Source organism: Morus notabilis, unplaced genomic scaffold (assembly GCF_000414095.1).
Source record: "Morus notabilis unplaced genomic scaffold, ASM41409v2 Scaffold352, whole genome shotgun sequence".
Lineage (NCBI taxonomy): Eukaryota > Viridiplantae > Streptophyta > Magnoliopsida > Rosales > Moraceae > Morus > Morus notabilis.
Genome location: NW_010367325.1, coordinates 163,141 through 177,007, shown reverse-complemented (window position 1 = coordinate 177,007; position 13,867 = coordinate 163,141). Strand labels below are relative to the sequence as shown.

The following is a 13,867-nucleotide window of genomic DNA, read 5'->3' as shown; positions in this document are numbered from 1 at the left end:
ATAAGAAATTACTGTTCCTGACTTAGTCATCAGAGTCACTCTCCTACGGTAACAATCAATAATTGCTCCGTATTCTGACAACCAATCCATTTCGAGGACCACATCAAACAGGCTCATCGAAAGGATGATCAAATCTGCTCTCACTCGCTCACCGCCAATCGTGATTTCACATGATTTACACACACTCATTACCTCCACACATCCCAGTGGGGAGTTCAAAGTCATCGAGACTTCTAAATTCTCAGATTTCAGTTTCAAAATCCCTACAAAAGAACTTGATATAAACGAGTGTGTGGCACCTGTGTCAAATAACACGTGAGCAAAAGAGTGAGAGATTAGAATCGTACCCTTAACCACCGCGTTGCTGGTCTGACCTCCAGAACTGCCTCCTGCCAGGGCATAAGCTTGTCCCTGTACTTTCCCTTTCCCTCTGTCACCAACATTAGGCCGATAGGTCGGAGGCCTATACTGTTGCGGCGGAGGTGGTTGCACCGGTCTCGGCGCTTGAGGCCGGAATTGTGTAAACGGAGATGGTTGATAAGTCAGCACAGGAGGGTATGGCATCTGTTGTGGCTGATATGGTGGCATGTACTGTGGTGGCCCTTCTTGACTGTAGGAAGCGTCACTTTGGGCTTGTTGAGCCGGCAGCCGATTAGGACAATTCCTCCTAATATGGCCCACCTGCCCACAATGGTGACACCTGGGCCCGTACGGAGCATTTCTGTCACTTCCGGACAAACTACTGCCACCACTTGCCATCTCCCCAACCGTTTGTCCCTGGTTGCAATTTCTCCTACCGCTCCGCTATGGCCCACCTGAGACAGAAGGTCTACCAGAGACAGAGACTTGACTCGTTGCTTCTTTGCTTTGGTGATAGGCCAAGTTATCCTGTTCCACCCGTGTAGCAGCAGCCACCAAATCCCAGAAGTTCTGAAGTCTCAGAGCCACCAAGGATCTCCTCACAGAGTTCTTGAGGCCCTTCTCAAACTTAAGGCACCTCATGTGTTCAGACTCCCCTAGTGATGGCGCAAACCAGGATAGGTCATTAAACTTGGCCTCATATTCCCTTACAGACATGTCTCCTTGTAGTAGAGACATAAATTACAGCACTCTTTCTTCCCTGTAACTCTGAGGGAAGTACTGTCATCCCTCCATCTTATACACGGCAAATTTCACCCAGTATTCATCTGGGACTCCCATAGTACTCAAGTGCTTGACTATGGAGTCTAACCAGAACTCTGCTTCCTGGGGTCCTCCCTCACTATTAAACGAGGGGATAGGCGCACTCCTAAATTTCCAGAAGTACCCTTGCTTCCTATCCTCAACCGGCCGCTCGTTTTGAGCTCTTGTGGCCATGCCTTGAAAGGCAGAATACATGGCATCCAGAAATCCTTGATTCTATTGTGCCGATTGATTAGCGGGCCTACGATGAGGCGCCATTTCCTTTAACTGAAATAAAACTAGACTATTTAGTGGATTACAGATGTCACACATGTATGTACAATCCTGGGGTTTCTTAACCTAAGGCTCTGATACCACTTCTGTCACGCCCCCAAACGGGGTGGGTGACGTGGAACTCGATTTGGAATTAATAAAGCAGATTCCCAACCGGGCCCCACACTTGACTGCATTAAAATATAAATAAATTACAGAATCTCAGAGCCTCTGACACACATGGCTCCACCCCACAGGACATACAGTATCGTACATACATGCTCATGTAAATAATCATTACAACAGACATCAACCACAGTCTAGTAAATCTAAATATTATATAAGTTTACAGAATTTCTCAATTCCTTACATTTGTATCAGAGGATGACCACAATCCTCACTTGATTCCAACTGCAGCACAACTCAGCTGCTCCGTAGCAAATATCCAGCTACTGTGCACCGCTCCTAGAGTCTCCTGGGAGGGGTTTAATACATTTAAAACATAAAACGTGAGCGAAAGGCCCAGTAGGATGTTATTTAGAAAGACGTAAAGTAAATAAATAGATAAAGTGCAAGTAAATAAATAAATAGGTACGCAAATAAATAGACATTTAGTTCCAACAGACAACCGGAACCTCACATCCTTTTTCTCAAAGGAAATAAATGTAAAATCTCCATATTACAAGCTTCAGCAAGTAATTAGTACAAATTACTCACCTAACCAAGTGCCTCGCCTACCCGGACCAAGTTTCAGGTTCTGCCCCCGCGGATGCACTCTCCGCATCCTATCTAGGCTTACAACAATAGACTCTATTACCAGTTCACAAGATCTCTTTATTAAGAAATCATTCATTAACATTTTGAAATCGTTAATACGACCCCACGAACTACTCAAGCCACGGGCCCCATGACTGGACAAGCCATGAGGTTCCATGACTAAACAAGCCATGGTTTTCAAAACGTTTTCTTTCACAAACCAATCCCTTTCCTTAAAACATTTTCAAGGCCAAAAGCCTTTTGAAAACAGGCTCACAAGGAAAAGGGATAGAAATCCTACCTCGCACTATCAAACCTGGGACTAGCGTTGCCTTTTCCGGCTTTTGCTTCCTCAAGCCCCTTCAATCTGAATCCTCAGCGATCACTGATGCAAAAGGAATCCAAATCTCAATTTCCAACCAAGATTTCCTATTAGTGTGCCCTAATCCCTTTTCATGTTTCAAAATATCATTCCAAGGGTTTTCAATCTCAAAACAAGAATTAAAGATGCTAATCCATTCATCTCAAGCCCCCAAATGAAGCTAATTTGGGTTCTCCCGGAAAACAGGGGTCAAAATAGCAATTTCAGGCCAAACAGGGTCAAATCCCGTGTCAACCGGTCGGCCGGTGACAGAGCAGTGCAACACTACCGGTCGACCGGCAGTGTGCACACCGGTCGACCGGACCGGTCGACCGGTCAGCCTGCAATCCGGTCGACCGCATTGGTCAACCGATTTCCATGTGATCCGGTCGACCGCACAGATCAACCGGTGGAATCAGCTACGCGAGAGAAGCTCACAGAAATCAGTCCAAAACCTGCAAATCCAATCCCAAATCGAGATATTTCAAAAGAAAACCACTAGATCTGGGTTCTAGGTCCTAAAATAAGTCCAAAGAACCCAAGATCTCCAATTTCTACTCTAGTTTTACTTAAAAACCATCAAAATCCGGTTTGAACCAAAAATAAGTTTTGAAATTCAAAAACTTGAGATTTAAGAGAGGTTTTTTCAGTAATCTTACCTCGAATCCTTCTCTTGACGTTGAAAACTTCTTTAAATCACTCCTTGGTTCAAGATCCTTTTGATTTGGGACAAAAAATGAGAGAGAGAGAGGGAGAGAGAGAGAGAGAGATGCACGGGAGAAAGAGAGAGAGGGAGTGAGAGAGATGCACAGGAAGGAAGGAAGGAAAAGAAAAAGAAAGAAAAGAAAAGAAAAAGAAAAAGGGAGGAAAATGGACAAGTGTCAATATTTTAAAGAGCGGTCCAGAAATGCGCCCATACACACTTGTGGGTTAAAATAAATTACTGAGAATAATTTAAATACCTTGGAACTATTTAAACTCACACGTGTCAGAAACATTTATTAATTAAACTCAATTAATAATCTAGATTAGGCACACTAATAATCTCAATTACCTTAATTAATCTCAATTAATTCTTCAGGGTGTTACAGGACGTTTGGTTCACGGATTCAGAACCGTGATTAAAAACTATTCTCAGTTTACGTGTGTTTTTTTGAGAGAAAATATTGTAGCGAGCCACGAACCATAATTCGAACCATGGCATGAATTCTCATACAGTTTCCATCTTTCAATGATCATTGCAAAAAGGTATGTTAAATGTTTTTTGTTGTTTGTTGTATGACAATTGTTTTTTTTTTCCTTTTTTTTTGGTTTTTGTTCTTATGTTTTTTTTTCTACACATTTCGTTTTTTTTCCTCATATTTTTTATCAATTAAGTTGAATTGATTGTTTTTATTTTTCCTTCTTTTTTCTTTTTTCTTTTTTTTTTTTTTGCTTTTTCTCATTCTTTTGTCATTGTCTTCTTTATTATACCTCAATTGAAGTTGCCATTTTTTTATTTACTTTTTTTTTTATTAATTTTTAAGTTATCTTACTTCTTTTTCCTTAAAATGTCCATTTTTCTAAAAAGATGTTATAGTAAATTTTCTTTTTAAATGAAAAAAAAACTTTACGCCTAATGTTTTAACCCAAAAATAGAGAAACATAAAAATGATAATGGAAAGTAACAAATTAAAATCAAATGGTGGGTATGAAAAGAAAAATAAAGTGTCAAAAATCCATAAAATCTACTGAAATAGTTAGGGGTAATTTTGGAATTGTAAAGGTGTGTGGAAAGAAAATTTAAAAATATTTTGAAGTTGTACATAATTCATATTTAAAAAGAGTCGTATTAATAGAACCACTCTTTTGGTATTAGCAAAGCTCTGTCACGCATATACACTAACCATACCAAGTATAATACATGAACTGAAGACAAAATAATAATAATTGTATGATATATGATCGTACTTTCACGGGAGCTCAACAAAGGGATGTAAAAAGATTCTCAGTATTTGGATTTGGCTTGTCTTATATACATATATATACACATATATATATACAGATATACATACACATATATATATATATACATATATATATACATATATATATATATATATATCCATGATAAGCCCCCTTATCTCTTTGCAGGTTTTGAAGCTGGGACCTCCCATCCCAAAACCCCGTCACATGGGTTGATTTGGCTTATTTAATAGGAATTACGCGACGTGTGGTTTAGGTTCAACTTATTGGTCTAGTACCTTACCCCGAGTTAAGGGCAAGATAAATATCAGTTCTAAATACAAACCTTGACGGCACAATTAATATAATTAGGGCGTGTTTAGAATCATAGACAGTTTCCATGGAGCAACAAAAGTTGTCAACTTGGAATGTCAATTTGTCATGAGTTTGCGAACGTGGAATGAATTTGACAAAAAGCTTAGTAAATTGATGGATCTGCGTAACCCCTTTTTGACTTGTCCTGGTATTTTGTCTTTTAGTATGGTCTGAATGAGGTAACGAATGACTTCCGTTTAAGTCTTGGTCAAGGTACCGTTCGCCCGGGGGCAGGGTTAGGGTGTTACAGGAAATAATAATAATTATTATTATTATTATTATTATTGATATGACAAACTGTAGAATGAGATCAAATTAAAATGAACTCAAAACAAATTAAATTAAAAGTTTGTATTTTTAATTGATTTGATTTGGTCAGTTTAGAAGTTTTTCCTATTAATTTAATTAGTAGTTGCAGCATTTTAATCCGATCAAGATTCTTTCATAATTTCTAAAAAACTCTTTTATTATATAATACTGTCCTTTTATTATATATACGTGCACGTCATCTTTATATATATTAATTTAATTAATGTTATTTTTTGGTAAAATTTTAACTAGTTAATTAATTACTTTCCTTATAAATCCAAACCGACAAAACAAAAGCGATCAAGAATGGATTAATACTCCTGCTATTAATATAAATAGCATATATACGTACTATATGACAAGTTATGAATATAATACAAATTATAAATACATATATAATGCAAGTAGTGTATATATAGTATAAGTACATATAATACATTCATTTTATGTTAAGTTGACTTTGAAAATGACTTTAAAAGGGTTTACATGAATGAAATTATCACAGAAAATAAATAGGTTGTGTTACAACTCAAAAACTATATACGTACATACATATATAGCATATTTAAAAGGAAAGGAATCTAATAAACCCAACGTATTGCAAGACAATAATATAGTGTTTCTTATTTTCCCGTCTGTTAATATTATCCGTCTCTTTTTATACTATGTTTTATCTCATTAATTAACTAGTCTAGCTAGCTAATTATATGTAATATTTCCACAATATGACAAAAAAATTAATAAAAATTTTTCTTCTCCCTGGTAAACATAGTTCATAACACCCATATTTAAAAAAAAAAAAAAGTAAAATAGTCCATATATAACAGTCTAATCTTTTGTTTATTTTGCATTTAATGGCTTTTGGAGCTATCTTGGGACTTGTTGAGTCAATTCGTCGTAATTCCTCTCTTAGAAAGGTTAAGTACACCAGTCTTAGTCAGAACATTTTCTAGGAAACTGAAAATTCATTGGACTGTATTGACATTGAAAAATACGTGTAACTTTGGCAATGTTCAGTAGAATATTTATTCTACTATTTCCTAATTCATGTGGAAAGCAGCAACCGTTAAGGTGATCACAGTTCATAAATATTAAAGAAATGTTATTAGTGTATTGCTAGAAATAAAAATAGGAACACCAACGGAACCCCTACAGTCTATTTAACCAAACAAAAAAAAAATGGAGGAGAGAGAGACCAATATATTAGATGATTATTAACTACTCAAAGATGTAATCCATATTCCAAGGGGGAAAAAAACGAAAAAAGGAAGAAGGAAGAAGATGTACTCTATACATCTATCATAAGCATTGTCCGTGTGTAGGTCTCTTTTTTTTTTTTTTTTTTTTTGTGAATAAGCATTTTTGTGGTTATATGTATGAACTATATGTTTCTCGAGCATTAAATAACACGTTAATCACAAGATGGAGCGAAAGCTTGGGCCTGGATCATCATAAATATAATAAGAGCTGTGGACAGAAAATTGTGGATAAACGATAGGGTCTGTATGAGGTCAACTTATCTTCATCTTTCTTCTCTTTTTTTTCATTTCTTCCATGCTTTTGATGGTGGCATAACCAAGTTTTTTTCTTTAGCGAAATGGTCAATGTAACGGGGTCGATTCCATTTCCGGTCATCACCACCTTATTCCCATCTATCGTCACTGAGCTCCACATGTTAAGAGTTTAATTCTTATCCATAAAATACTTGATTCTTAATCTGGTTCGATGTGATTTTATGTACTTTATGTTAGAATCTCACTATTAAAATAATTGAAAAAAAGGTTAATTTGTGTAAAATTAAAAAGACCTAGTGCACCCTCAAGACAATCTTTTGCTACACAACATGAGCACGTCACATAAAAATCTTGTTCTTTATTCATTTGAATATATATTTGGTATAATCAAATCTAACTTCTATAATAAAAACAAGAAGACCAACGGAACCGTAGTCTTTTTAACCAAAAAAAATATATATATGTGGAGGAGAGAGAGACCAATATATATTACATGATTATTAACTACTCAAATATGTACTCAATATTCCAAGGGGAGCAAAAAAAAAAGAAGGAAGAAGATGTACTCTATACATCTATGATAAGCATTTGTGCGTGTGTGCGAGTGTTTTTTTTTTTTTTTTGTAAATAGCCACTTTTGTGGTTATACGTATGAATTATATGTTTCTCGAGCATTAAATAACATCGTAATTAGAAGATGGAGGAAAAGCTTGCGTTTAAATCATCATAAATATAATAAGAGCTGCGAACAGGAAATTGTGGATAGACGACAGATTCTAATGAGGTCAACTTAACTTCATCTTTCTTCTCTTCTTTTTTCAGTTCTTCCACGCTTTCGATGGTGGCATAACCAAGTTTTTTCTGTAGTGAAATGGTCAATCTAACAGGGTCGATTCCATCTCCCGTCACCACCATCTTATCTCCATCTATCGCTACTGAGCTCACACCTGCTAAAAGTTTAATTCATATCAATAAATTACTTATACGCACATGATTGCCAAAATATTTGTTGATTTTTTAAATACTTGTTCCTTAATCTGGTTCCATGTGATTTTATGTACTTTACGTTGAATCTCATTATTAAAATAAGTGAAAAAAAAAGGTTGAGTTGTGTAAAATTAAAAAGACCTGGTGCAACCGCTGCTTTCTTCATGGCCTTGTTCTTGCACTTGTTACACTTCATCTGCACCCTCAAAAAAATCTTTTGCTGCACAGCAGGAGCATGTCACACAAAAATCTTTTCTTTATTCATTTGAATATATATTAGTTATAACCAAATCTAACTTTAATTCTATAATATATATGCACGAGTTTATATTTCGGAAAAGGAAAAGAAAAGTAAAATACCTTCATTTTGAAACACACAGAATGGGAATTGTATTATTTATGAGAGAGAACTAATACAAATGAAACTTGTGTTTGTGTAGAAATAAATATGTAGTGCCCCGATCTATTTATATTTGATCAGCTAGCTTAGGGCAATTGTATATGTACATCCTAAGGTAAGAGCCAACCTTTTTTATTTTTATTTAGGTCACATAGGAAATAGTCGAACTTGTTTCTTTTGTCACATGCTTATCTTGGCATGAGTGGTTCTATTCACACATCATTTTTTACTCTCTACACTCGCCTTTAAATTATAATTTCTTATGACAAAAACACCCTCACATAAAATGACAAAGAAGGACAATTATAATACACATAATTATTAAGTTGAATTTTATTACTAAAAAAATAAATATGTTGTGCCATGATCTATTTATGTTTGATGAGCTAGCTTAGGGCAATTGTATGCGTACGTTTTCATCAAACTTGACACGCAAAGTAAATAGGATCGACTGGAGTGTGTCGATTTCAGACTATTCCTTAAATTGATTAAGTCAGCTTAAAAAAAATGATGAAAAGTCTCTGTCAATTATGCAATTTCGACTCCCTAATGTACAATGAAATTTGAGCATTCTATATAACCAGAAATCAATGGAAGACTAGAAAATAGTGGAATATAACTTTAGAAAAATTGCGGTGGGTGAACTTTTAAAGTTTGTAATCGTATAATTAAATGTTCCTAGCATTGTTAAATTCAAAAAAAAAAAAAAAAAAAAAAAAAAAAAAAAAATTTTAAAAAAAAAAAAAAAAAAAAAAAAGAAAGAATAGACTTTGATAAATCGTTAATAGAATTTTAGCAATGAGTGATCTTGATAAATTATGACTGGTTAATCATTGATTTATCAACGTAGGTCTAATTTATTAATTTTCAATCACGTGTAAAAATTATCGATTCTTCAATCTATAAGAAATAAATTTTTCAATTTAACAAAACTAAATGCATTTACTGAAAATGTGCTTTTCAAAATAATCATTTTTGCACATATATCTCTAGATTTTACTAGTATTTTTTCCCGCGTGTTGCTGCAGAAGCCTGTTATATTATGGAAGAGGTTAAGAGTTTTTACATTGTAGTATTATTTTATATTTATAAACATAAGTACATATATATATATTTATTTAAAGATCTAGGTTCATACAAATAGCTTGAGACACATACATACGCATATATATATATATATATATATATATTGAAAGGTCTAGTAAAAAGGCATGTACATTATATTACATTTTTTGCTGGTTGTTTAGAACTAGAGCTGCAAAATAGAAATTTTTGAAAAAATTATTACAATTATTAGAAAAGTTAAAATGAAAGATTTAGAAATAGTAATATTACCTGGTTCTTGTGCATTTTCTAGATGGCTCTGTTGTTTTTGGTTCAAAAATGCAGCAATAATGAATTGCTTAGATGTTTGTTTAGAAGGTTAAGTTATGATATTAATAGGTTATTGATACAGTTGTATAAATATGTCGTACCTGATGGTTAATTTTTTTGGATCAGGTGTTTTTGGCTCTATTACTGGTGTTGTCAGAGGTTTTGGTGGTAGCAATGAGGGTCTGGGATCTTCAAATGTTTTAGAAGCACTTGCAGATACTTGTGTTGCTCTTTGTTGAAAATAAATTTGGAATATCTTTATTTGCCCTCTTAGTTGATTGATTTGTGGTGGTATTATAGATGGATCAGTAAAGCCTTCATCAATTGTTATTGTAGAGCATGATTTTTTTACCAGTGCTTGTGTTGCTCTGCCAAATATCATGATGTTCATGTTTCCGGTATTCTTTGTGATTTCTATATTTAATCTGTACCTATAATATGCATAATAGCAATCTATTAATATAGTCATTTATTTATTGTGATCAATATTGATAAATAAATTATATTAATCATTTATTGATAATTTTTCTTACCACGGGGATGACATTGTATTTATGTGACCGTGGCTATCACACCACCAACCATGACTTGTTTGTTTTAGTTGTCTATAACATATGGGGTAGGAATTATAATACCATCCTTTGTCTGTCGCAAATCCTGTTATTGTAGCTTTGACTGTGAATTTGGTGCCCTTAATAGATAAAGGAAATTTGTTAGTTTGAGTAATAATATTAAAGAAAAGAGAAAAAGATTATGTAAATAATACTTACTTGGTGAGTTTCTGGATCTATTGTTTTTAGATCGTTGATTGTTCTTATGTTTTCTTTAATTTGCTCTTCTACCGTCTGTGTTGTCATTGTTGATGCTGGTAGGAATTCGATTTGCTAAATTTGGCACGAGAACCTGTTTAGGTGAAGGTAGGAATGATTGTATAAAAAGATTGTATATATTTATAAAGATTTTGTGTTGTTTTTGTTACCTGGTTTTTAATGTGTTTGTTTCTGATATGTTTGGATTGATATAAAAAATTGTTGCTACTGTGCTTGAAACGTATAGTTTTCCTAAAATGTTGATATTTATTTAATAAGTATTTTGGCGTAGGAATGTTTCTTATGTGTTTAAATATTATGATAAAGTTTTTGTGAAATACCTAGATATTGTTTAACTGATACTGCAGTGAACACTGCAACTGTTGGTGGCTCAATGGATCAGATAATGTTTTCATCAAATTGATCTGCTTTGTGTCCCCATAAAGTGACTCGTAGTTCTTCGTGTCTGTTAATACTATAGAGTGATAAGAAAAGATTAGAATTGATATTTGAGGTAATGGAAAAGATTTATGATTTTATTGAATATTTTTTTAACATTGTTGTGATAAAAGATAGTGAAATGTGATTACCATATGTTTTGTATTATAATGGAACGTCATGATGTTGATCTGCCTTGGATGTTTGACTTTCAACACTTATAATGACTCCAATAACATCTGTTATTTAATAAATAAGAGGTGTTATAAATATATGTTAATAAATTAATGAAGGTTTTGATTTATTTGTGTAAGTAATGTGCATTACCTATTAAAATTTATGTGGTGTTAACTTTTTGCTACAGCTAATCAAATTCTGTAAAATAAAATTTGTAGAGTGGAATCGGTGGCGGTTCTTCGATGACTGGGATAAAGGATGTTGCTCTCGCAAATTGAAGCATTGCATTATGTGGCCCCACTTTCTATGTTGGCTTAGTTTGTGTTACAAAAAAATTAGTAATGTCATATATGCCACCTTGTTGTATTTTTTGAGAAATGATATCTGAATCTCGTGCCCGTATTGATCCTTGTATTGCTTCATGCTGGAGATATGGAAGAGAGGAAAGCTAGTTATATTATGATATTTGATACTGTATAGAATCATATGTAATTTAGTTTTTATAAAAGTTTTTACCTCTTTGTCAACTAAGATGCACTCAAGGCTGATTAAATGTCCTGTAGTGAATTCGTTGTTTGTCCATAGTCTGGATACTCTTGCTCTAATAGTGCTGTAGACTTCATTTGGTCTTAGCATGTGGATAGGTGTAGTCATTTTTCCTAATGATTGAAGATAATGTATAAATGGTTAGTATATGATCAAATAAATTTATTGAATCTGTATATGAATAGTTGCAAAAGATTTGTTATGATAGTGTAAAGGAAATGGTATTATATATATTTTTATGTAATATTTTGTACAATTTTTTTGTAGACTACATTTTTAATGTGATTTGGATACTTGTTTATTGAGTTGTGTATTAGTATGTACAATCCTTCTGGGGTTGTTGCTCTTGATAGGGCAACGTATAATTGGCCATGGGTAAAAATCTCGCTTTCTAAGTATAATCCTACTTTATTTAAGGATTGTCCTTGGCTTTTGTTTATTGTCATCGCATAGCAAATTTTTACAAGAAACTGTCGTCTTTTTAGTGTAAATAACTATTTAAATTTGTGTACATTCATTTCTATTCTTGGAATATAAACTTTTTCATTAATATTATTCGAATTTATTACGTGTCCTTCGATAATTCTATTAGTTAAATGTGTTTTAATGATCCTTGTTCTGTTGCATAATCCAGTGGATTGATTCAGGTTTCTTAACAACATAATATGAATTCCAATCTTAAGATTTAATTCATGTGGTGGTATACCGTTAAAATTTAGAGTGCAAAAATTCTTGAGGATATAAAAGATTAAGTTCATCTATGTTTTCAGATGAGGATATAATTGTGTCATAGCTATAATAGGATTTTAATTCAATTAGTACTAAAGATAGTATATGATTATTAATATCGTCAACTGTTTTATTTTTTGGGGTTATTATTGCACCTTGTCTCAAATATTCAATTGTTAAAATAATAAATGAAATTTTTATAAATTAATGATGATATTTTTTGAATTGGATTTGATTCATAATGTATTATGTATTTTTCAGGTACTTTTATCTACATGGCATCTTCATTTTCTGGGTCTTTTATTTGTTCAGCAGTGCCATTTCCTACATTTAATATCCAGTTTAAAAATTTTGGAATTTCTTTTTCTTCTGCTTTAGTGATGTTATGCCGTTTTAAACGCATATTTTTTGTTAATGTTAGTATTTTGAAATGTGGCCATAGGTAGGAATTATTTATTGTGGCATCTATTATGGCTTCTTTTGTTGTTGTAGGGATTACTGGCAAAATTTATCTGAAGTCGCCACCCAGTACAACAATCATGTCTCCAAATGGTTCTTCAAAGTTATTTTTTAGATCTTGAAGTGTTTTATCTAATTCTTGGAAGCAATATTTATTAGTCATGGGTGCCTCATCCCATAGTATGTAACACCCTGAAGAATTAATTGAGATTAATTAAGGTAATTGAGATTATTAGTGTGCCTAATCTGATTTAATTAATTGAGTTTAAATAATTCCAAGGTATTAAAATTATTCACAGTAATTTATTTTATTCAGAAGTGTGTATGAGCGCATTTCTGGACTGTTATATTTTACACATGTCATTTTCTTTTATTTTTCTTTTCTTTCCTTTTCTTTTTTCCTTTTTCCTTTCTTTTCTTTCCTTTTCTTTTTCTTTCCCGTGCGTTTCTCTCTCTCTCTCTCTCTCTTTCTCACTTCCGTGCTCACTCTCTCCCTCTCTCTCTCCCATTTGTGTCTCAAATCAAAACCGGATTCGAACGAAGAGTGATTTCAAAGAGTTTTCAACGTCAAGAGAAGGATTCGAGGTAAGATTACTGAAAGAACGTCTCTTGAATCTATGTTTTTCAGATTTCAAAACTTATTTTTGGTTCAAAATGGATTTTGGTGGATTTTGAGTAAAACTAGGGTAGAAATTGGAGATCTTGGGTTCTTTGGACTTATTTTAGTACCTAGAACCCGGATCTAGTGGTTGTCCCTTGAGATTTTGTGAATTGCGACTGGATTTGCAGGTTTTGAACTGATTTCTGTGAGTTTTCGCGAACTGGCGTTCTCCACGGGTCGACCGCATCAGTCGACCGGATCTTGCTATGGCCACCGGCCGACCGGTCCGGTCGACCGGATGCACACCACCGGCCGACCAGTGGTGATGTACTTCTCTGTCACCGGTCGACCGGTGTACACGGGGTTTTACCCTGTTTAGCCTGAAATTGTTGTTCTGACCCCTGTTTTCGGGGAAAACCCAAATTTGCTTCATTTGGGGACTTGGGGTAAAAGGATTAGCATCTTTAATCCCTGTTTGAGATTGAAAACCCTTGGAAATTGATTATTGAAACATGAAATTTGATTAGGGCACACTAATAGGAAATCTTGGTATATGATTGAGATTGGATTACTTTAGGACTGAGAATTGATCCTAAAGTGTCGTTTTGTATCAGTGCTCGCTGTGGATTCAGACTGAAGGGGCTTGAGGAAGCG

At 33.9% G+C, this 13,867-nt stretch overlaps 1 protein-coding gene across 1 annotated transcript; it reads right to left on the bottom strand.

The window, feature by feature from the left end:
* Window positions 1–7,168: 7,168 nt before the first annotated feature.
* Window positions 7,169–8,106, bottom strand: LOC21399146 (heavy metal-associated isoprenylated plant protein 47). Its single transcript, XM_010112282.2, has 3 exons — window positions 8,041–8,106; window positions 7,822–7,900; window positions 7,169–7,640 (listed from the first exon to the last, which is right to left on the bottom strand). The coding sequence occupies exons 1-3, from the start codon at window positions 8,044–8,046 to the stop codon at window positions 7,384–7,386; spliced, it is 342 nt and encodes a 113-aa protein (XP_010110584.2). The 5' UTR covers window positions 8,047–8,106; the 3' UTR covers window positions 7,169–7,383.
* Between the last annotated feature and the right edge of the window lie 5,761 nt (window positions 8,107–13,867).

Bases quoted from the DNA above. Each gene is read 5' to 3' on its own strand.
- LOC21399146 (XM_010112282.2), bottom strand. The intron at 7,641-7,821 runs GTCTTTTTAATT...AACTTTTAGCAG, and splicing joins GAAAGCAGCGGTTGCACCAG to GTGTGAGCTCAGTAGCGATA.